Here is a 23022-nt window from a genome sequence, read left to right on the forward strand (position 1 = left end):
ATTAACATTGACTTCAATGGGTTTATTCTGAGTAGGACTAAAAGTGGGGCTAACAGGGGTCCCATTCAGTAAAGAGCTCAGCATCCTTATTCAACAAGTTGGTTTATAGGACCCTAATAGCTTTGTATTTCCCTGGTTTGGGGATAACCACTATCCTGGATCTGTGCCAAGGGACAGGCACTGCCCCCCCCCACTGAATGCTCCCATAGATGCCCCATTGTGAAATGTTTTCTGGACCCTAACCACCCCCTCCCCAATTTCATTTGTTAAAATCACAATAAAACAGCCACATCTACTTTTTATAAAACATGTTGACATGCTCCCCCTGGAGGGTACGCTAAGGACTAGTGAGACTGTCAGCCTGAAGAAGGTTAGCTACTTTTGCTCTGGAAGGTAGTGAGGATTGGGTCCACTGGGAGAGGCACTGAGTAGTATCCATAGCCGTGAGCAGGAGGTGGATACTTTGAAAGCACATTCTGCACCAAGAGATCTCCAGAACCTGGATCTGCCATTGGAGATGAGGAGAGAATAGGGAATCCTACACATTCCACCAAACCTTGCAAAGTTAGCTGCTCGCTGCCCATCCTAGGACCCAGGAGACCTGGGTTCAAATCCCCGTTCAGCCTCGAAACTTCTTTAGTGGTGGATGAACCCCTCGGAAACAAATAGGTTAAATAATCTTTATTTTGAGTTGTGTCAGTTGGTTTTACAAATAGATTTTAAATTATTTGCAATATATATATTTATTTATATATATATTTATGTATATATAAGAAATATTACAAACAAACCGACAACAACAACAACAAAAACAACAACCCTTGACAAAAAAAACTCCCTCCCCCTTTAGCCCTGTATAATAAGGGCCGGAAATTAAAATATGTTCTCTTTTTTTAAATAAAAAAAGGTGTCTTGATAAATTCTTCCCTTGTTTTCTTCCTCGATAAAATGTACATCCATTCTAATAAATGAAAGTGTGTGTGTGTGTGTGTGTGTGTGTGTGTGTGTGTGTTTAAAGCAAGAACTTTAAAAAGGTGGGCTTTTTCTGTTTAACTCTGAACAGAGTTAATGTTCTCTAATTTTGTTTAAAACTTTTTTTTAAGTATTTTGCATGGCAGTGCAAAAACATACAGGCAAACAAACAAACAAACAAACAAACAAAGGGGGTGGAAAGCAATAGGAAACGGTCATTCCACAGGTGCTATGTACAGCTGACATTTGAAGCATCACAAAAATATTATTTTTAGCTGACATTTCTGGGGGAAATGACAACTCTCCCCCTGCTCCCCAAGTTATTATGGAGCTAAGCAAAGGCAATGAAAAACATTTTCTTGCCTGTTTTATGATTGGCTGCCTGAACCTCTTTTCCTAAATGAGTAGTTAAAACGGGAAAGAAAGAGAATTACTTGGACTTCCCTGAGGGTTCACGCTTCCGCTTGTCCTGTTCTGAAAAAGCACAAGCTTGAGCCGTTTCCTGCTTGTCCCGTGGCTTTCAGGGGTAAGGGGCAGCTTTTCCCAAGGTCTCAGGCAGCATGTCCTCCCTCCAGACTTCTTTGGAGATGCTTGGGATTGAACCTGGGGCTTCTGCATGGCAGGCAGATGCTCTGCCACTGAGCTACGGCCCTTCCCTGAAGACGCAGGATCGTAATAAGCTGCTTTATACTGAGTCAAACCACTGGTCCACCCATTGCCTACTGCTGATTGGCAGTGGTCCTCCAGCATTTCAGAAGGTCTCTGGTCTTGCCCCAGCCCTAACCAGAGGTGCTGAGGATTGACCCTGGGGCCTTCCTGCATGCAAAGCCACTGAGCTACAGCGCCTATAGCATCAAAAGTTCCAAGACAGGGATGCTGGAGCCGTCAGATCTTCACAACTTCCAACACAGAAAGGAGACCTTACCTGCACCTACCGGACTAATGTGCAGATAGGAGTTCACTGAACTACTGGCTTTTGAACTTATCTCTAAAAAAAATGCATGCTGTTTAGAAAACAAATTGAATGCAAACTTTCCATGCTGATTTTAAAAATGTGTGTATATTATCAGAGGTTAACGTGAGACAGGCTTATGAGTGGACACATGCAAAAGCGAGAGAGGCTGGAAGTTAGGTGGAGTCGCCCATCTCTACTCCAGAGGAGGCTGACGCGTTCGGGCAATTGGGCACTGAACCACTAACCTCTGTCTGCACTCAGGCAGAACCTGTCTTTCTGCCTTCCTACTTACAGACAGCCCTGGGGATTTGAACCACCCGCCTGGCCAATGGGAGGTAGGGTCAGAGCCAATGACAAGCTAAGCCAACGAATACTATTTTTGCTCCTCTCCTCCTTCTTCCTGCTGAGATCTACCAGGGGCATCACTGAAGAGGAGGAAGCTGACAGCTGGACCGGGTGGAAGTAAGAAGGCAATGCAGGTGAGAGCTGGCTGAGAGGCAGACTGAGGTTGACAGGGCAGTGCCCCGTTTGCCCCGATGGGCCAGCCTCCATTGGAGAAGAGGCAGAAGATTCCCACAGGCAAGCAGTGCAGGGAACAGGAAGCGAGGAAGGCCAAAATGGCTGGGGAATATGTCCCAAAGGCTGGAGACAGGCCATTGCAGTCACATACGCCCCACCCCAAAAAGTGTTAAAGGTAACATGCTAAAGACATGGCTGCCCAGGGTGAGTACATTTCCCCCAGCTCTGCCCCAGAAAAACAATCAATCAATCAATCAATCAATTAAGCAGGTCTTTCACACCACTCTCAGCTATACAGAAAAACAAGTGCAGAACAAGCGCCAGAGCTTTTGCATGTACCAAATGCTGCTTTGGCTTCCGCAACTGAAGTCAGGCTGTAGCACAATGGTGGGGAACTGCAGGCATTTCTACCTGGACCTCAGGATTTGCCCCAGGCCACACAGCCTTTACTCAGACCACATCCCTCACTTTGCTCTGCTTTGCGACCCAAATATTTTTGCCTGGCTGGAATGTGCCCTTTAACTTATGCTTCTTGCTTGGATGGAGAGACTGAGGTTAGTGTGTGTGTGTGTGTGTGTGTGTGTGTGTGTGTGTGTGTGTAGAAACTAGCTCCACCCACTTTTGCCTTTTGCTCCACCCACCACAAGAATGTGGCCCTCAAAAGGTTGCCCAGATGTGGCCCTTGGGTTGAATAGAGTTCCCCCAACCCTGTTGTAGTAGCTTCAGTGGGAAGATTAAGGCAGCAACTGGCATCAGCTTTAAGTCCAACGCATATTGAAGACTCGCCTTACCAAGAAAAGAAAAAGGGGGAACTCAGACAGGAAGAGAGAATGGTCATGCAGATCCACAGACATGTTTCCCAGGGAAGATGGGGGGGGGGACATCTTTGCAGGATCTATTCCCTTCCCCCAGGAACATTCTGGTTGCCCATTGCCCATATTGCATGCTACAAATTTGCATTATTAGTATTAGTATTAGTATAATTTTCCACACACATAAATTGTCCTTTGGAGGCTGGGAGCAGGAGGGGGAGAAGTGCTATCCTCGGACAAGGGCTCTTTGCGTCCTGTGCGTTTTATTAAAAATATATATATGTGTGTGTATGGTTTGTTTGTTTTGTTGGTTTTGCTCTTACAGGAATGTAAACATCAAGCTTGTTCAGCCCTTCCCAGCGTTAGAGTTTGAAAATAAAGACGACTTCGGTGTCACGGTTCAAGTCAGCTTGGTTCTTGAGTGGGGATGTAAACAGGCCGGCGGAGGCCGTGTCCATACAGGCCCCTTTGGTGAAGCAACAGGCCCCTTCGGGGTTCCCTCGCTCCTCAATAGGGCTCCCCTTGTTCAGCGCCAGGCTCTTCAGCCTCTGCCTCTCCTGTGCCTGCTTGGCCCGGTTGGCGATGTACCTCACTCTGCTCTGGCTCCTGGATGAAGACCTTCGGAGGAGGCCCACCCCTTCCTCTTCCTCCTCGGACTCAATTGGCTCGAGGCTGGTAGGGGAAGTGATGTCATTCTCCTGCTGGAAGGTGGTTAGCTTCTTCAGGCGCTCCGTGAGAGGGTCCAGGGGCTTTGCCGAGGACCTGGCTGCCGCACAGTGCCGCTGCTCCCTCATCGACCGGGTGATGAAGCTCCGGCTGATGCTGCGGTACTTGCCCTCGAAGACGGACGTGATGTCATCCGAGGTCAGGTCACCAAGGCTTTTCGATTTGGCCTGGTCGCTCTCCTGGCCTTTCGGCTTCAGGCAGGACTGCTTGAGGCTCTCCATATACAACCGGCTCCAGGTGTGCCTTCTGGGTAGGGATGGCAACCCTAGCTCGAGACCCTTGGCTAGCGGTCTAGGGCGCAGCTCATCCTCTGTGGGTTGGCCTGACCTCAAGTTGGGATTGGATTTGCTCTTGGTCACCATGGGCATTTCACGCCCGGAAGCGGCACTCGCGGACCACGGGCGTGCACCTCTCCTCTCGGGGATGACTTTGAAGTTCTCATGCTGGATTCCAAGGTCTGGGAGGCTTTTGCGGGTGAGGTTGGGCATGGAGAGGTCTATGACCGTATCGTTGGAGGACATGCTAGAAGAGGAAGACATGCTGTCCCTGTGACTGCTGGAGTCCAGCTTGCTCCAGATACGGTCATTCACTGTGGCATCAGAGTACACTGCAGCTGCTGGTGAGAAGCCACCAGGAGACCTCATTGGAACTGAGCAGTCACAAAGGTTCTGCCCTTCGCTTTTCGACCTCCTCACTATCACACGAGACGTGTGGGGGACTGCGGCACCTTGAGTTACTTGGGGAGAATCTCGAGGTGAAGCTAGTGTGGTGCTCTCCACGTTGCATTGTTGCGGTTGCCTAGCTGCATTGCTGGCCTTCTCGTCCACTCTCTCAACATCCATCAGTTCTTCAGCCATGCCATCTCTCTTCTTCTGGCAACTATGGGTAGAATGAGGCCCAAGGTTGGCCAACGCTACATCATCCTGAGTTTGTGAACCAGCTTGACCTCCATCACCTCCTTGTTTCTCGTTTCTCTTAACATTTTTTGGTCCCAGAATACTTGTGATGGTTGGGCTGGGAGCAAGGAACCTTCTGTCCTCCAAAACCACCACCGTGTGCTGCGGAAGAGGAACTCTCTGAAGCTGATCTGACGGGTCATGGGAATTATCAGGCACAGACCCTTCCTTGGGATCGCTAGCAGGAGCAGTGGGCAGAGAAAGGCAAAAAGGAGCAGGCTGGTCCTCGTTGGCAACAAAGGGCTCTTCATTGATGGTCTCCAGGCTACATAATGAAGTGACTGACCTCTGCATTGAGAATTGGCGGACATCTGTAGGAAGAAGGAAAGCAGTGAATGAGATTGATGGTTACCGAATGAGTTCTTTTGCAGCTACAACTCTAATGCATCAGACACAATACATATAAGGTTGTATACAACTAAATTATACCTCAAGTAGACCCATGGAAATTAAGGAACCTAAGTTAGTCGTGTCCATTAACTTCAATAGATCGGGCTAGCATTGGATTCAACCCATAATCCACAGAGAATAGATTCAAAACAGCTTGTCCATTGGAAGAATATCAGGTCGTTCTGGGCGATACTTGCCTCACCCTCATCCCAAATTGTCTCAGTGAATGGAGGGTAGTAAAAGCTGTGACTCCTCCCTACTCTGCCTGGTGCTCATACCTAATAGGGATGGGGGATAATTTCTGTTCATTTTGCATTTAAAGGTAAACTTACATAATTCACACTTTCTGACAAAATGCACAAACTGAACCCAGCCCTCCACTCTAAATTTGTGGTGCAGTTTTCCAGGCAAGTAATGTGCACGAAAATGAAAATAGGTGAAGTGTGCAGCTTGATGCATACACAGATGAAGATAACATTCAAAAATGTGTTAAGGGAAATTGCTTTGTGAAATTGAGTACATTAGAAAAAAAGGAAGGTGTCTCCCTCCAATCCCGGTTCCTCCTGCAGCGTAGTGCCCTACCAGAGGAGGCAGGTGGTACATCTCTGTTTGCACATTGCATATAGAGACATAACACTCCTACCATCTCTTGCTTGACCTGGCTTCTCTGCTAAGCGTGCATGCTATAAGAAAGCACAAGAGGGTATTTTTCCCCTATCCCATTCCTTTATTGTCCTGTGTGGGTTTGGTCTGCTCTGACTTCCAGTGCTCCGGAATGTTGAACAAGGATGACTTCTAAAATTAGTGCAGGAATTTGAGCACGCACAGCTTGCCATAGCTTGCAACTCCTTTAGTTCTCGATGCACTTGTGCGTACCAAATTAAAAACAACAACACTACAGGAAGGTAATTTTTGATGCATGATTGTATCAAGATTCTTTCTGTGCTGTGTTTTACCGACACGTGCATGCACTCCGACACATTGGCAAAACTCCCCACAAAAAAATAATATTTACTGATGCAATTGAGTACACGATCACATCAAATTGTCTTCTTGCAGTGTTTTACCAATGCACATATTGGGGATACTGGGGAGAAGGCGGGTGGGGAGAGGGTAAGGGAGACCATGAATGAACTGAAGGTTGTGGCAAACTTTTCATCTGCAGTGCTCTGTACTAGAAATCTGAAAAATTAATAAATAATAATAAAGTGGAACTGAGGGTTCCTAATGAACTCTGGAAGCTTGTAGGCTTGCCAGAGGCATCTGGTTGTCCACTCTGAGAACAGGATGCTGAACTAGATGGGCCATGTGCCTGATGCAGTCGGGATCTTCTGATGTTCTTAAGCAAAGGCATGGAATTCAGAATTCCAAAATCCAGGCTTATAACATTAGGATGGAGAGAATGCTGGAGGGATCACTTCCCAAGCGCAAGGCACGTGTGACCAAGTTTCCTTCCGTATGCGTAATTCCTTACAGGTTAAAGTGTCGATTCCGTAATTCTGGTTGCCAAAACTCCACATTGGCTATCAAAGGTTGCTTCCCCCACCCTCCAAGAAATCTCACACCAGCTGAAGACACGCACACACTCGCACATGCTTTGGGGAAACAGTGATAAGGGTGGCATCCAAACCAACACATCTCGGCAGTGCAAGGAATTAAGTTTGCCCAATGGAACTTTCTCTCTTCTCCTGCCATGCACACCCACTAAATGTAGAGTAGGTTTTTTTGCGGGGGTGGGGGGTGGGTACAGGGTGCGCGTGAGCAGAGGAGAAAGGCAAAGTTCCTTTGTGCAAGGGTAACATTCCTTGTGTTGACAGGATATGACAGTTGGATACCGCCCAGTGCCAGTATTATATTTCTTATGTAATCAGCATAACAAAGGATTAAAAAAGGGGAGGTGAGTAAGGGCGAGGGCTGGATCAAAACCATGCATGGCATTTTTTCAAGAAATCATGCAGAAGTGGGAAAAGGGAAGCACAGAAAGATAAAGGAAGGAGGGGGAAAATCAAGCAATACTGCACTTAAACCAGCGATGCTCAACAGTTACCTGTAATTTGCTCATCCTTTCAGTTCTTAACTACAGAGACAAGAGATTGCATGTGGAATAATAGGACAGAACACAGGAGAAAAAAAACCACAGTTAGTTCAGGAAAGGGTGAACACAGGAGAAGGAATAAATTAGTAGGGAGAAGTAAGGGGAAATAAAATCCATTTGGATAAGCTTCTGGTAGGATCCTGAGAATTCTTTTTTTTTTTTGACCAACCAGAGGTGTCCAGGCCAAATTGTTAATCAAGGGCGGTATATCATTTGCCCACCATTCTAAAAACAAGAATAAGAAGGGTGGATGGTTTTAAGTTGTAAGGAAGAGAGATCCCTCACGTTTTAATGCTACGTTTCTTATTTGGATTTTGTACAGAAGGATGAGTCTGGGAATGTTGGGCGTCAAATCCGTAACAGAAATAACTCAAATGCCTGGCCACTTGGGGCTACAAAAGGTGGCCCATTTTTTGTGTGTGCCACCTGGCTCCCAAAATCCACTGCTGTGTCAGGCCAACAGACTAGGTCATAGGAATCCACAAGCTGATGATCCCCGATTTATGGTGCAATGTTGTGCCTTCTCTACTCAGAAGCAGGACCCATTGAGTTCAATGGAACTTAGTCCCAGCTAACGGCAGCCAAAGGCTACAATCCTATACACACTGGCACTGGAGCAGCTGGTCCCACTGAACTTAATGGGACTTACTCTACGCAGACACACATAGGATTACTCTGCATGCCAATTTGTGCTGCGACACCTGCAAAAGTATCACATTGGAACAAAAAAACAAAAATTAATCAAATGAAACCTAAGATAAATTAGACTCCCAACCAAAGGGGATCTTCGTACCCATATTCAACATTTATACCAGGATCCTAGCATGTAATTGCTGGCAATACTGATAGAGAATTAGTTCTCCTGTTCCTTATTTCTGCATGATCCTCTGGTTGGACTGGAAAACAAATCTCAGAATCATACTTATGCATTACATGATTAACACAAAGAGACAGAGATGCGCAGACAAACCACAAAAATATACAGAAGGATTTGCTACACCGGCAACGATTTTGCACGTCACAGAAACCAATGCGCATCTAAAACTGAGCACATCTAGAAAGAACTGATGGCTGCGTGTGTGTGTGTTTACTCCCCTTGCCCACACTAAACGGAGAGCTACCACAGCAAAATTAAAACAAAGAGCAGGGACTTCTAAGGGGAAACTGAAATGACGACACGATCTAAAGCGGATGGGTGGGGTGAAGAAGATCTGGTCTTACCAGTAAAGAATATAGGGGATTTACTTCGAATTTCCTCCAGTTTCTCAGCAAACAAGGCATTCATTTCCCTCTGAAGGGTGCCCGTCTGTTTTCTGGAGGTCTCGGACAAACGTTTGGGGAAGTCGGGGCTTCCGAGGCTCTCTAAGCTGCTGGAGCTGGAGGACATGGAGCCATTGCTGGTGGTGACCAGGTTGACCGTGCTTCCATATTTGCCACCGGGCTGGGCCTGCCACCTCTGCCGGGAATGGCCTTTCGCCCCGTGACATTTGGAGTCCCCGTTTTTCTTCCCTGAGGTCGCAAAGGGCTGGCAGGTCCTGGGCAGGTTATCGGCGCCAGCCCTGCACAGGCGCAGGTCTGGCTGCTGCGGCCTGGGCTGCTGCTCCTGGACCCCCCAGCTTTTAAGCTCTAACCTCTCCTCGCCTCCTGCCAGGCTGCCGTACTCATTACAGTGCGAAGCGTCGTTGGGGGCGGGCCGAGCGTCGCCGTGGTCGCCCCACTTGCACTCTAAATCGGGGCTCTCGTTCAGGCCTATCATGCACTTCATGCAGTTGGTGGCCACGCCGATCCTACCCGATCCATTGATGGCGCAGCGGGCAAAGACGCCCTGCTTCTCACTAGGAGGCTCCTGCAGGCGGACCCGGTTGGACCTCCGGACGGGCTCGCTGAAGGTCGCGTCCCTTTGCGCACGGCTTTCGCCCTTGCCGAAACTCTGAGCCTTACCTTTCAACCCTTTGCCTTGAGCCTCCCTGTGGACACCGTCTCCGAGAGAGGGTGCCGGGGACCCGCATTCGGGCTCTTGGTCGAAACGAGGGAGGGAGGAGTCGTCCTCCAGTTCGCGGTCCTCGCCGTCCCCTTGGGAGCCGCCGTGGTCTTTGGTGTCGATTGCAATCTCGGGGAAGCCCTTTTTGGTTTTCTTCTGGGTCTTGGTGGGCGCGCTGGCAGTCCGCCGTAAAATGTGGCTGCTAAAGGAGTGTTTGCGGTTGAGTTGGCCAGCAGCATGACTGTCTAGAGAGGCCTGCTTTGGATTTCTGAGAAACAGGCCTTTTAAGCCCAGAGCTTGCTTGGCCTGGAAAAGAGAATAAGAGGGAGAGAAGAAAAAAACACCCGTAACAGAAGATGTGCATTTCTCTCCCCCAGTGCGCAAAGAAACAAAAGGTTAGTGATGTGCAACGTGGTGTTATTAACCTCATGGGTAGCATCACCTATCCAGGTTGGGCTGGAAGACAGAATGAGGAGGAAGGTATGAGTTGCAAGTTTTTGGTTTCACACTTCTGTCGTCCTGCTAGTCCCTCCCCAATCGACCCACCAGCCACTTCATTCCAGTTCACTAATGACACTTGCGTGTTTACTCATACAGCTTACATGCATGCTCACTGAGAAATGAAGCCCTGTTGGCGTCAGTGTTGCTTAATTCCAAGTACCTTTGGACTGGACAATTTATTGAGGGGGGACAGAGAGTGGTGGCCCACCCACCGTTTTCCAAAGGGATCTTCTGCCTTAGCCATAGCTATCACTCTCACGAACCATGTCTTTTGCCTCCTGGAGGGGAGGTCCTGACCCTTGGGCTTCCTGCAGCCAGTCTTGTCCTTGTGCTTATGCTTACATCTTTTAATTACCAGGGTTTGCCTTCTCCAAAAATGGTTTCCTTGAAATGGCACTGCAAGCTGCCATTTTGTTCAGAGGTAGCTGAAAAGGGCTAAGTCTGCCATTCTATGCATGCTTACCTGGGAGTAAGCCCCCCTGAACTCAATGAGGATTACTTCTGAGCAGACATGCATAGGATCGCACGGGGGGGGTGGTACCCTCTCCAGTGGATTGGTAAGGAAAAGAACGAAGCATGTAATTAACTCTCATGTGATGAAAGTCTTTTTAGACACACCACACAACCTTTAGGCACTGGTGATGCATGGCTTTTGCTGGGCATGTTCATAAGTTAGTGTATACACAGTAAACAAGCAAAGTCTTCATTTACACAGTCTAGTGCCCTTTACCCCTGAATGGGAAGGAATTTGTGGAGGTGAGCTCCCCATCTGTTCCACCCCGTTCAAGATTTAGAATTTGGTATCACTGAAGGTTGGCACGTCATAACTTTTCAGACACTTGATGCTGATTTGAGAAAGCCAAGGTCGCCGCATGGTTCAGGTATTAATTTTCCACCTCTTCTCCACTCGTCCTATGGTGGTCTCCGGTCAATTGTATGTTGCTGAATATTTGCTTCGCTTCAGAAATCTACAGCACCTTCCTGACCAGGAGTCAAAGTGAAGCAGGAGGCAAAACATTATAATACGTGCAACGTGAGCAACTGTGGCAATACCCAACTGCCTCCAAGTGTCTTAAAAGAAACACCTCCTACCTTCTGAACACAGTGTTCAACACCGCTACAGTCATTCCATGGACACTTGCCAATTTGCTGGTGAATGGCAGTTTCACTTGAAGCTTTTCACACACACCAAAAAAAGGAGTCTGCTTCAAGTGTAGGACGTTGAGCGACTGCTTGGAACAGAACGGAGCTAACTCTAAGCTACTACAGCTTAATTGTTGAGTAGGGATAGGTGAATTTGTCAATTTCATCTTCTCTCAAATTTAACGTTTTCCAGTGTTAAGTTTGGTCCTCCACATTTCTACATCAGTTGGCCTTTTTCTAAAAGTTCACGTGAAAATTCGGCAGCACTTGAGTGTGAATTTCACCCAATATGCACATTTGCATGCGATACTGCCTAATATACACATATTGGCAAAAACCAGTTGGCAAATGCATTTTGGCATGTCATTTTCAGTCATATTTGCATTTTTATGCACACTTTGCCCTGGTACATACATCCTGCTTGGCTGGAGATCTGCACTGCAAAAATCTGAAGTAAGACGAATTTTGAAAGATGGCAGTATTTTGGTTCTGATATTGTTTAGGAAAGTGTAGATTAGGAAGGTTTGACTTTAAATGAGAACTGAGTCAAATTTCTCCCCCATTGCTGCTGTTGGAAGATGGGTATTTTTTGAGGAAGGTGGGAATAATTAATTCCTTGAGACTTTACATTGATTAGTTATCTATGCGACTGTAGTTGGGCTTGAAAGGAAATGGCAAATAGAATTAAAGGGTTGATCAAACTAAGCTCTATTTAAAGTAGACCCATTGAAATCCATGGACCTATGATAGTCATGTGCATTCATTTTAACGGGGATACTCTGAGTAGGGCTAACATTGAATGCAACCTATAGAAGTCAAAAGACAGGTCTGTTACTCCAACATTTTCTCACCGGGGCTTTTTGCTACCTATCCTTTATTCTCCTGCTCTGTAGGGATTCAGTAGAACAGAAGCTACCAACTTTCAGACTGAACACCTAGCTGCTAACAGAGCAACCCAAAGAAGCAAAAATTCAAAATACTGAGTCAAATTGGCAAGTGCATAGAATGACCATGCAAACAGTAATAATACTTTGCAAATAATTTTAAACCCCTTGGGGCACAAACTTCAAGGGAAGGCGGTGAAATCTCTGTACACATATACATAAATAATGTGAAGTCTCCCACCCGCCCCACAAAGAAAGAAAAGTATCCCATTGATGTAATGAGGTGAAGTGTGCAGTGACGGCTCCCCCAGTTCAATCCATCTAGACCATTTGATGCATCCCAGTGAGGCTAGCTAGTGACGCTTGAATCAAAACAAGCGATTCAAGGCCCCAAATCCAGTGCAAATTTGGTTGGAAGAAAAGAAAAGTCATTTAAGAAGAAGATCCAGCATATTTGAAAAAAAGTAACAGTGGGGGAACTGGGTTCTCCAAACATAGAGGGAAAGAAACAGCAACAGATTCCTGCTTATATCTGAAGGAGGATTTCCTCAAAAGATAGGAGGTATCTGGGTGGGGGAGGTAGAATTTGCTCAACCAGAACTTCATTTCCCCCTTTGAAATTAGTAGATGGTGTCTAGTCCACGAATGAGGGTAAGTGATGGATGAGGGTAAGTGATGGACAGGGGGAGGGCAATGGAGGGTTTTTCCCCCCCTATAAAGGATATATTTTATCCTGGATCTGCTTCATAAATGTAGAGCACTCTGGCTGTTCAATGGCCCGGCAAACGTTCCAGGAAATGTTGCAATCCATGTAATGAGTGGAAGATTTAATTTATTTATTTTCAGGAAGTGGAAGAAATAATAAAAAAGAGAGCTAAATAAGGGGGGGAAGGGAGAAGAAAACCACCGAATGTTAATGATGTTATCGGTTAGAGAAGCATGCAGAACGTGTCGCTAGGAGCGCACTACACCTTCCTGTGTTGGGAGGAGGAGGGGGGTACCTTCAAGGCGTCTAAATTTGCTCTGCTTCTAAAAGGAGACTTTTTTTGACACAGAGAAGTCCACTGAAATCACAAACAGACAGAAGTAAAAGGCAGAAAGTGAGACACCGAACAAGCTGAGGAGGCTACGCAAAGAGATAAAGGCAACATCAGGAGGGCGGTGGCAGTGGAAGGGGGCTGGAGAGAAGCCACACATGAGAAATTTGACGAGCAACACAGATAAGCTACGAGAGAGAGAGAGAGAGAGAGAGAGAGAGAGAGAAGCAACAGGAGGTAGTCATTTGGAGGTAAACATATGAAAAGCTTAAAAGGCAGAGTAGGAAGGTCCTGTGATTCCCTTGGAGTACAGAAAGTTATAATAATGGACCAAGGAGCAGTCAGCTTTCTGAGGACCACAGGGTTGTCTCCCACTGAGTTCTACTCAGAGCAAACCCACCGAAATTAATGGACACAAGTAAGTCATGCCCATTAATTTGAATGGGCCTACTCTGAGTAAGACAGACTTTGGATGCAACCCATAGCTTTCCTTTTTTTTAAAAAAAGCACATTTTTAAAAAAGCGAATTACAACTAGGGATGGATGGAGCCATCAAAGTTTGGCTACTTGCAGTTATGCACAGGGGCAGGACCGAGTCCGTCCTGTTTCTGTGTGGATTTTCAAGAGGAAGACCTTAAAAGTCTGCACAGAAACAGCAAGGTAAATAAAAAAATAATAGAAGTACTTACAAGACGGGCTGGGGGCTGCTGTACTGCCTCTGTTCTTCTAAAAGAGATTTCTGGCCTTTAAACTCTCAGGGAGAACTTTTCACACACAAAAAACACCCAGGGCTGCCCTAAACATCAAGTTCTGCTCCCCTCACCAGGGATTTGCTCTATTGCATTCAATGCACATGCCCAAAGGGCTCCTAGATTAACCATCTTTATCACGTTAAAGGGCAGAAATCTCTTTGGACCACCCCGCAAAGGAGTCTGCAAAACTGTGGGTTCTGAAGTGGACCCACAATTCAGCTGGGTGCAATATATATTAAGTGAATATATTCATGCACCATGAACTGGTTGGATTTAGTATGTGCCATTTTGTATATTCTTATTTCTTCCATAAATTATAACTGCATTAGGCTGGGGGAACAGCCTTGCAACTGGCGAGGATCACACAAATTCGAAGAGGATCTGGACCTGCTGCTACGTCACATGGAGGATTCTGGGAGCGGGCTCACTAGCAGTAGGAATGGCAAATGCACTCTGGCACAATCAAGCCAGAACAGCCCAGGTTGTGCCCTGGAGCTACTTCACAAAGAGGGCAGGGCCTTATGCAACACTGGACCCAGCCAGCTCAAACCATACATATTCTGCTTCCCATATCCCAGCCGAACCTAGTGGCAAAAATGAGATTGCACCCCAGAGATTGCCCGAGATGGCTACAGAGTTGGGAAGCAGGCCATGAAAACCCCAGCTGGGTTGAGAGAGCCCACGGCAAAGTTCCCACCTATGGTGTGTTTCCCTTATTAGCAGGCCCCTCTTCCACTGGATAGCCATTAAAAAAAAGAGAGAGAGAAATGGTGACCACCATGGATTTTGGTGGTAGCCATCTTCCCCTTTGTGTGTCCCCCTCTCCCAAGTATACACAATGCTCCATAATGATTCAACTTACAGGGCCATTCAGGAACCAGTCCAAAATGGCACCTGAGAGTCACTGAGTGCCAGAGGAGAACAGGTCATGCTTTTTCTTCTTCTTCTTCAAAACATGGAGTTGAGGGTTAAGTGTCAGAGGCGGGCTATCCCAGGGCGCTTGGGCTCCGGCAGCTACCTGAATATGCTTCATGGCTGATTTCTGCACATTGTATAGCTGCTAAAAGTGAAGGAGCTGACTTGGCTGTTGTTGTTGTTGTTGTTTTAGGTCAACTGGCAAGTCTAGCCTTCGAAGTTAGCAATGGGAAAAGAGGCAATTCAGCAGATAAAGCATACACAGTGAAACAGCTGCCCCTTAAAGCCCCCCCTTCTATACCTTCAAAAGCTGCTTATCAGAAATCCAGTAGCTGTATATCCCAACTCCGCAAACTTCTCCTCCCTGCCTCCTTTCGCACTTAACTTCTAACCTCAGCCTGCTTGAACTGTAAACTCTTCAAGACTGAGGCCTAATCTGTGAGAATCTTGCATAGCAACAAGCTTCTATATTTTCAGACTCCTAAAATCGGGTAGAAACCATTACCTAGCAACAGCAGAATAAGGAAATCCATTGACTAACATTGGCCAGAGAAGTGCCTTTTTAACGAAAGCTACACACCTGTTACACAACTCTTGGGTAAAAGCACATATATTTTCTCCCCCAAATTTGGCATGGACTACCTTCAGACTTGCCTCTCCTACACTGCCCACCTTTGCACCAGTCTGTTGAGCAATTTTCAAACTCTAGAAGCCAGGGCAGGGAACCAGCTGGGCCAGATCTTTATCTCCCCACAGCCAATGGGCCAGCTTTGACAGATGAATAGGGCTTCCATCTTTCAATGATCTGATATCATAATTAAATCAGGGAATTGACAGAAGGGTGGTTCCGCCTGTGAGAATTTTTGCAGTCAAACATAATAATGCATATCTATGCTAGTTAGTGAATGAAAGGGTTAAGGGCCACAGAGCTGTAAATTTCTAGAGACGACTCATCTTCGAGGAGGGAGAAAGTATTGCTTTGTTTCCTGTTCCTCTCTTTTCTTTTTTGAACCATGCAAGCTGACCACACACATGAGGCTGGAGCTCAGTAGCCCAGTCTCCATGTTTGAAGATACTTCCAGTATTCTACTACCAAGAATACCTTGCCTATGTTGTTTCTGCTGTAGCACTGAACAATGCATGAGTGAGACCTGTGACTCCTGTAAGTAAAGCATTTAAACTTACTAAAGTTTGTGGTCTATTCAGTCTGAGAGGGGTAGAGACAGGGGAGCTCTATTGCAAGTGCTTAATAGTGGGACAATTAAAGGTCTAACAATGTATATTTCCTATACTTTGCAAACACTACATAGATCTGTGTTTTAAACTCTGCTGTGGGCTGTTTTGGCTAAAGAGTGGGTCAAACCCCACACAGTTTTTTTCAATTTAGGCAGTCAGCTGTTTTTTCTTTGTAGTTCCCCACACACATGAGACTTAAGGATTAACTGGTATTCCCCAGTTATTTCCCAACACTGCCAACAGATCAACATTGGCCCGCAGTGTGTGTGTAAGGGAGAAGGTGGTGTCCAAGAAGGAATTAATTCCTCAGTAGATGGGCATGGAGTTCAATCACACTTTCTGCAGGGTTTGGAAGCTCAAAGCAATTTCCCATGGGGAACTGAATCAGCTTATGACATGAGCCACAGAACCTTCTGCCTCCTCACAATTTCTACTTTTTTAAAAATCACCCTAATAAAACATTATCCCTGCCCTGGGTTGGTCTTCAGTTGTCCCAGGGTGGGGTGGCCTGATAGAGGTCACAGAGTGGGATGGGCAGGCTGTACAGAGCCCTATTTCATACTTATATCCAGCAAAAGGGATGACACTTCCTCTTTTTTAACTTTGATGGAACACAGCAGGGAGGAAGACGGGGACAAAAACCAGAATTAGTTGGCTCTGCCTGCCACGGGTCCACCTACTGTGAGCCTCTCTGCCTTCCACCCAACTAGTCCCAATAGGCATCGGCCATCACTGCTTGAACATCAAGTTTGGTTTAATATTCAGTGGGATGGATTTATGGTCTCATTAAGCCCCCCCCCCCAAAAAAAAGGTTTGTTCCTTAGCAAGATTAGAGCTATGAATTAACATATTGACTTCGCTTCAATAAAAACTGAAGCAGACAGAAATAGTAATGAGAAGCAACAAGGGGCAGGTAATAGATTTGAGAACACTGAGACGAGAAATAAAGCAATCAGCTTTGGAAATTGGAAGAAATTGGAAAGGTGGGGAGAGGCGCCAGGATGAGTCTGCAAGATACAATGGGGGTCTTTTGATGCTCTTAAAAGAGAGCGACACTTGGTGGACAGGGTTCGGATGGGAATCCAGCAAGGCCTCAAATTGCTGCCAGGGCTTAAAAAAAGAAGTGTCAGTCAGCTGTAAATTAAAACCATCCATCAAGAAGCCACCCGGGCAGAAAGCGAGAAATCAAAGAGGGTCAGAATTATGTGGCACTGATGAAAGGGGGTTAAACAGGCTGAAAATTGCCTTCAGTCAAGAGGTGGGGAAGCCTAAGGTAAAATGGTGTGTGCGCGCACGAACATGCAAAGCTTAAAGGGTGTCCAAGTTGCTCAAGCTTCAAAGAAAATAAGTATGGACTGTGCCATTATGAAATGTCCTAGCTATCTTTTCCTCTTCTTCTTTGGCAATCACTCGTAGCCAAGTAACATTGCCTTCCATAAACACCGTTTTAACAGTGAGTCCGTAAGTGACTGTGGAGGCCAATTCTGGATCCACACGCCCTTCCACAGTGGGGACATAGGTTTCCAGGCAGGAGTTGATCACGGTGAGGGTTTGCCAAGCGTGCCTTCCTCTAAGAAGAAGAAGAAGAAGAAGAAGAAGAAGAAGAAGAAGAAGAAGAAGAAGAAGAAGAAGCGGGTAGCTTTATCACTACCCGAAGGAGTCTCAAAGCGGCTAACATTCTCCTTTCCCTTCCTCCCCCACAACAAACACTCTGTGAGGTGAGTGGGGCTGAGAGACTTCAAAGAAGTGTTACTGGCCCAAGGTCACCCAGTAGCTGCATGTGGAAGAGCGGAGACGCGAACCCGGTTCACCAGATTATGAGTCTACTGCTCTTAACCACTACACCACACTGGCTCTTAGCATGTTTCTCCCTTTCGTCCTGAAGTCAAGCATCTTCTAAGTCCATGACACCTTTGGTAAAGGCTGTTCTCCAACTGGAGCGCTCTCAGTGTTTCCCAGTTGTCGGTGTTAATACTATGTTGTTTTAGATTTGCCTTGAGAGAGTCTTTAAACCTCTTTTGTTGACCTACATAGTTAACCTAGCTATACTGGTTACAGCCAACTTGGATGGCTTTAAAAGAGGACTGGACAAAACTCATAGAGGATAAGGCTATCAACAACAAACAGCTGTGATGACCATGCTCTGCCTTCATGGTCAGAGCAGGAATGCTGCTGAACACCAACTACTGAAAACCACAAGAGGGGAGAGTGCTCTTGTGCTCAGGTCTTGCTTGGGCATTTCCCACAGGCGTCTCCGAGACATCAACTGTGAGAACAGGATGCTCGACTACATAGATGGGCCACTGGACTGATCCAGCAGGCATCTTGCCCTGGTAGTATGTAGGTTAAATTCCTACAGTGCATTGCACGTGGGGTTGCAACTGGAGAGTACTCAGAAGCTTCTCTAGCTCAAAATACAGCAGTAGGACCCACCAGCTAGAACACCCCTCCATGGTGTTTGAAGAACCTCAATGATTTCCAGACTAGGCACAATTTATAGCACTGCTTTTCACCTATAAATATATACCGTATTTTTTGCTCCATAAGACGCACCAGACCACAAGACGCACCTAGTTTTTGGAGGAGGAAAACAAGAAAAAAAATATTCTGAATCTCAGAAGCCAGAACAGCAAGAGGGATCGCTGCGCAGTGAAAGCAGCAATCCCTCTTGCTGTTCTGACTTCTGTGATAGCTGCGCAGCCTGCATTCGCTCCATAAGACATACACACATTTCCCCTTACTTTTTAGGAGCGAAAAAGTGAGTCTTATAGAGCAAAAAATACGGTACATGGTTTGAAACCTGCATATATGAATATCAGCTGTTCCTGCATCAACTTGTCCAGCTTTCCTCCATGGAAACCTCCCCTACAGCTACCACAGAAGTGTGAATTGTTCCGTAATTTGTTTTCTGTATAAGGAAGCTAGCTTCTTGCATCAGGACATTGCTTAGCATTGTCTTCACCGTCTGTGACTGGGGTTTCTTGAAGTTGGGACCTAATTTGCACCTTAGCTATAGCCTTTCTCAATTATTGCCTTTCCTGATGTGCCACAAACACCCAATATACTTATGCAGCGTCAATATTATGATTGACTTTTAGGTGGCCAGGTTAAGACACCATTCTATTATGCTTTCAGTGAATGAGGTGTTTTCTGTTACTGCTTATAAGAGACACATCAGACATGCCACATACATGCCAAAGACATTTGGGGAGAGAGGCAGAGTATGGGTGTTTATATGGATTTGAGAGCTAGTGTGGTGTAGTGGTTAAGAGCGGTGGACTCGTAATCTGGTGAACTGGGTTCGCGTCTCCACTCCTCCACATGCAGCTGCTGGGTGACCTTGGGCTAGTCACACTTCTTTGAAGTCTCTCAGCCTCACTCAGCTCACAGAGTGTTTGTTGTGGGGGAGGAAGGGAAAAGGAGAACGTTAGCCGCTTTGAGACTCCTTCGGGTAGTGATAAAGCAGAATATCAAATCCAAACACTGCTTCTTCTTCTTCTTCTTCTGACAAGCGACATTCCCAGCCCATTATGGAGATGCCAGGACTGGGCCTGTAACCTCCTGCTGCATAGTGCATAGCACATAGCTCATTGAGCGCAGCCTGCCCTGGTGTAAGTTGTTGTTGAGCTAAGTGGGAGCCAAAGTGGTCACCGGGCTATCAAAACCAATCTCTATGTAAGTGGACAATTGTTAGGGAAGTCCAACACAGACACATTTGATTTCAAAAGACGGAACTTCCCAAAAATAAAAAGATGAAGGGAATGGTAAAAAAGGAAGTCGAAAGGAAAATGCAAGAGGGTCAATTTATTCCAGAACGCTTATGGATTGTTCGACGCCCCACTAATAGAAGCTCATCTGCAATGAATGCACACCACCGATCAGTGAAGGCGGCGACGGGGCCAAGAAGATGCCAGCGTGGTCTAACAAGCAGAGTCAAGGAAGCTATTAAAGGCAGGAAGGCTCCCTTCAGAAAACAGAAGCCTTGTCCAAAGGAAGAGAACAAAGAGGAACACGGATTTTGGCACCAGGAACGCAACGAGACAATAAAGGAAGCAAATAAAGAATTTGAGGATTACTCCGAGTGCTCCCCTGGTTCTTTCGTTGCAGCTTTTGCAAAGCCAGCTTGAGTTCAGGTCATCTCTCCCAAGGAAAAATGTTCCTTTGTAGCACAGCTTGAGCTTCATCTGGGCTGCAAACAAAGATCTTAGTTGAAAGGGGGCTTGGGTTCAGTCGGCCGATCAGCACCTACTGCAAGCCTTGCTTTCAGCAGGGATCAGCTGTGCTCAGGAGCTCCTGTTAAGGCAACTCCCAAGTCCTGTTGGTTCCACCAGGAACCAGCACTGGTCAACTCTGCTTTTGGAAGGGACCAGCTACACTTAGGGTTAGGCAAACCTGCCAGTTCTAGTTTCTCTCCATTTCCCATTTCCCCATTTAAATTTAGCTCTCTACGTTTCCGTATCAGTTTGCAATTTTTTTAATATAAAAAGTCTTCACAATTTCTCCTAATATACACATGCTTGGGGGCAATTTTGTCTGAGATACACATTTTTTTCCATATATATATATATTTATGTGCACTTTGCCCATTATATACATTTTTGTACACATTGCTTGGCCAGAGAACTATGTTGCAAAATTTGAAAAGAGAGAGAGGTGAATTTTGAAGGATTGCTGTGTTTTGTGCATTGTTTCAGAAAGTGTGAGTGTGTGCAAAAATGCATGTACAAGGCTAAAAATGCATACAGTGCATTCTTTAGCATGAAAGCAACACACAAAATTGTGTTATATTAGGGGAAATTGCTTGGGAAATTGTGGACGTTAGAGGTAATGACATAGAAAACGGTGACAGTTAGAAGATCCCAATTAAATGCTGGTGAATTCCCACGAGGACTTTAAAAAATAAAAAAAATCACAAACTGATGTAGAAATGTGCAGAAATCAATGTAAAACTGGGGAAACGAGAAACTAGATTCATCCATCCCCAGCCTTGACACAAACAGATAAAAGTCCCCTGCCTGCCGCACAGCTTGTAGGTAGCAGAAACCAGCTGAATGTTGTTTTTAACTTTGGAACTGGATGAAAGACCCACAGAGCTCTATAAGGAAAGAGAGAGAGACTCAAGTTGCTTTCAAGTCTTAACTTTTATCCTCCTGGCTTCCCTTCTTTTAAGATTGGTAGAGGTGGACCCTTCCTCTCCCCCCCCCCGCGCCACTCTCTGTCTCTCTCTCTGCCTGACCGTCCTTTGCACACGTTGCCAAGCAACACTCGGACTCTTCCTTCTTCCCCTCAGGTTCCGGAGAATCTGGAATTGGATTCTCTCTGGCTCCTCCTGAGCTCCTTGAACCCAGACAGAGGCTTGCTTGTTCTTTTCAGTACATTTTCCTTGCCCTAATTACCGTCTCCTGTCACATTTTCCCTGCCTTTAATTAGGGCTATGCAACAACAGCAGCACGGTTGAGAAGCTGCATTTTGGAGAGGAGGTATATTTTTCTCTCCCCCCTCCCACCATCTCATTCCTGTCCCCTCTATCTACCTCCCAGTCTTTTATTAATTAGTTTCGAAGTCTGAGGTGCTTTTTCAAGCGAGGCCGAATGCGTCAAAGAGATGGGCAGAGGGACAGTTAAGACAGGGCCGAACTACACATTACATTAATTACACAGTGCAAGGTTTTTCTTTCAAAAATATCCAGGGCAAGCAGGGGTGGCAATGAGTTGAATCAGGATCTTGGTGCGGATAAGCCCCCTGTTTCAATAAGATGTAGAACCCCAGCCCCACAACACAACATACTGATGTAGAAACATGTGAAGAGCCTTGTCGAGGTAGACAAAAAAGACCTATCTTCTCAAGTATCCTGTTTTCAAAAGTGGCCAGCAGGATGCCTCTGGGAAGCTCACAAGTGGAACATGGAGGGCATTCCCCAGTTGTTTCTCCCTTTCCAACATCTGGTATCTTGCCCACACACATGGAAGTTCCATTTAATTCCTGCTTCTGCTGTTTTGATTTTGTAGGGTTTTATACATTTGCTGTTGCAGTGGTGGTGGGGTGTTGGCTGGCATTCTTTTCATAGCATGCCGCCTTGAGAGATTTTAATGAAAAGTGATGTAGGGGGGAAATCCAAAATTTAAAGGGAATTGGGAGTCCAACAACATCTGGAGGCTCACTGGTTGTCCACTATCACCATATCTTATGGAAGAATATTCCATATATTAGTTATGGTCCAAGTGAATTCTAGTGTTGTATGTGGGAGAGGAGAGGAGAGGAGAAAGATCTAGCTACCATGCAAGGACAGACAGAACTGCAACTAGTCTTCTAGATGCAGGTCATATAGCCCAACCCTCTGCAATGCAGGAATCACAGCTAAAGATTCCCTGACAGGTGAGCACCTAACCTCTGTTTAAATACCTCCAAGAAAGCAGAGTTCGCCTCCTTCTGAGGGAGCCTGTTCCATTTCGAACAGCTTTTACTGTCCAAAAGTTCTCCCTAACCTTTAGTCAGAATCTGCTTCCTTGCAATTGGAATCCATTGGTTTGGGTCCTACCCTCTGTAGCAGCAGGAAACAAGCTTGTTCCATATCTTCCATGTGACAGCCCTCCAGATAATGGTCACATGCACAGAGGAGCAGTAAAACTTTACTGGGACACCCCTTTGTTTTGTTTCCTGGTGATGAATCTGGTGGCTGCCCCTCACCTGCTCTGGCTATAGGAATCCAATGCTTGTGAGGAAGCTTGGACTGAATCCCCAGCCTCGTTTGCAGCCCTGGGACCTTCTCCTCAAAGGGAATCATCATCTGCTCGTTTACATACCGCTCGCTTGCCAAAATGGCTTCTAAGCGATTGACAAGGATGAAATCAATTTGGGGGGTCTCCACGCAAAATTAAAAGTGTACAATAAAACACGAAGCAGAAGGAGCATGAAGGAAAACAGGGGGTGATGTGCCCTTTTCTTGCTGAGGATGCTGGGATGAGCACTCCCAATCAAGATGTTCTACTAGGATATGGTGACAGGAGCGGGTCAGCAATAAATCACACAGAGCAAGTTAAGTTATCTCCATAGTGAAAGACAGGCCTAATGAGCACACAGACTCTTCTCAGTAGGTCTTGCCCCCATGAGGCAGCTATGGAGACTAAAGGTCATTGCCTTCTCACAGC

At 46.2% G+C, this 23022-nt stretch overlaps 1 protein-coding gene across 1 annotated transcript in view; it reads right to left on the reverse strand.

The window, feature by feature from the left end:
* Positions 1-1957: 1957 nt before the first annotated feature.
* The window catches only part of PLCH2 (phospholipase C eta 2), a 115860-nt gene continuing 94795 nt past the window's right edge, over positions 1958-23022 (reverse strand). The window contains exons 21-22 of the mRNA XM_053400689.1: positions 9367-9712; positions 1958-5251 (exon numbers count right to left, since the gene is read on the reverse strand). Of these exons, the coding sequence (XP_053256664.1) occupies positions 3621-5251; positions 9367-9712 (1977 nt within the window). The 3' untranslated portion in view covers positions 1958-3620. The remainder of the gene's footprint in view (positions 5252-9366; positions 9713-23022) is intronic.

The sequence above is a fragment of the Podarcis raffonei genome, chromosome 8, assembly GCF_027172205.1.
Source record: "Podarcis raffonei isolate rPodRaf1 chromosome 8, rPodRaf1.pri, whole genome shotgun sequence".
In the NCBI taxonomy this organism is placed as follows: domain Eukaryota; kingdom Metazoa; phylum Chordata; class Lepidosauria; order Squamata; family Lacertidae; genus Podarcis; species Podarcis raffonei.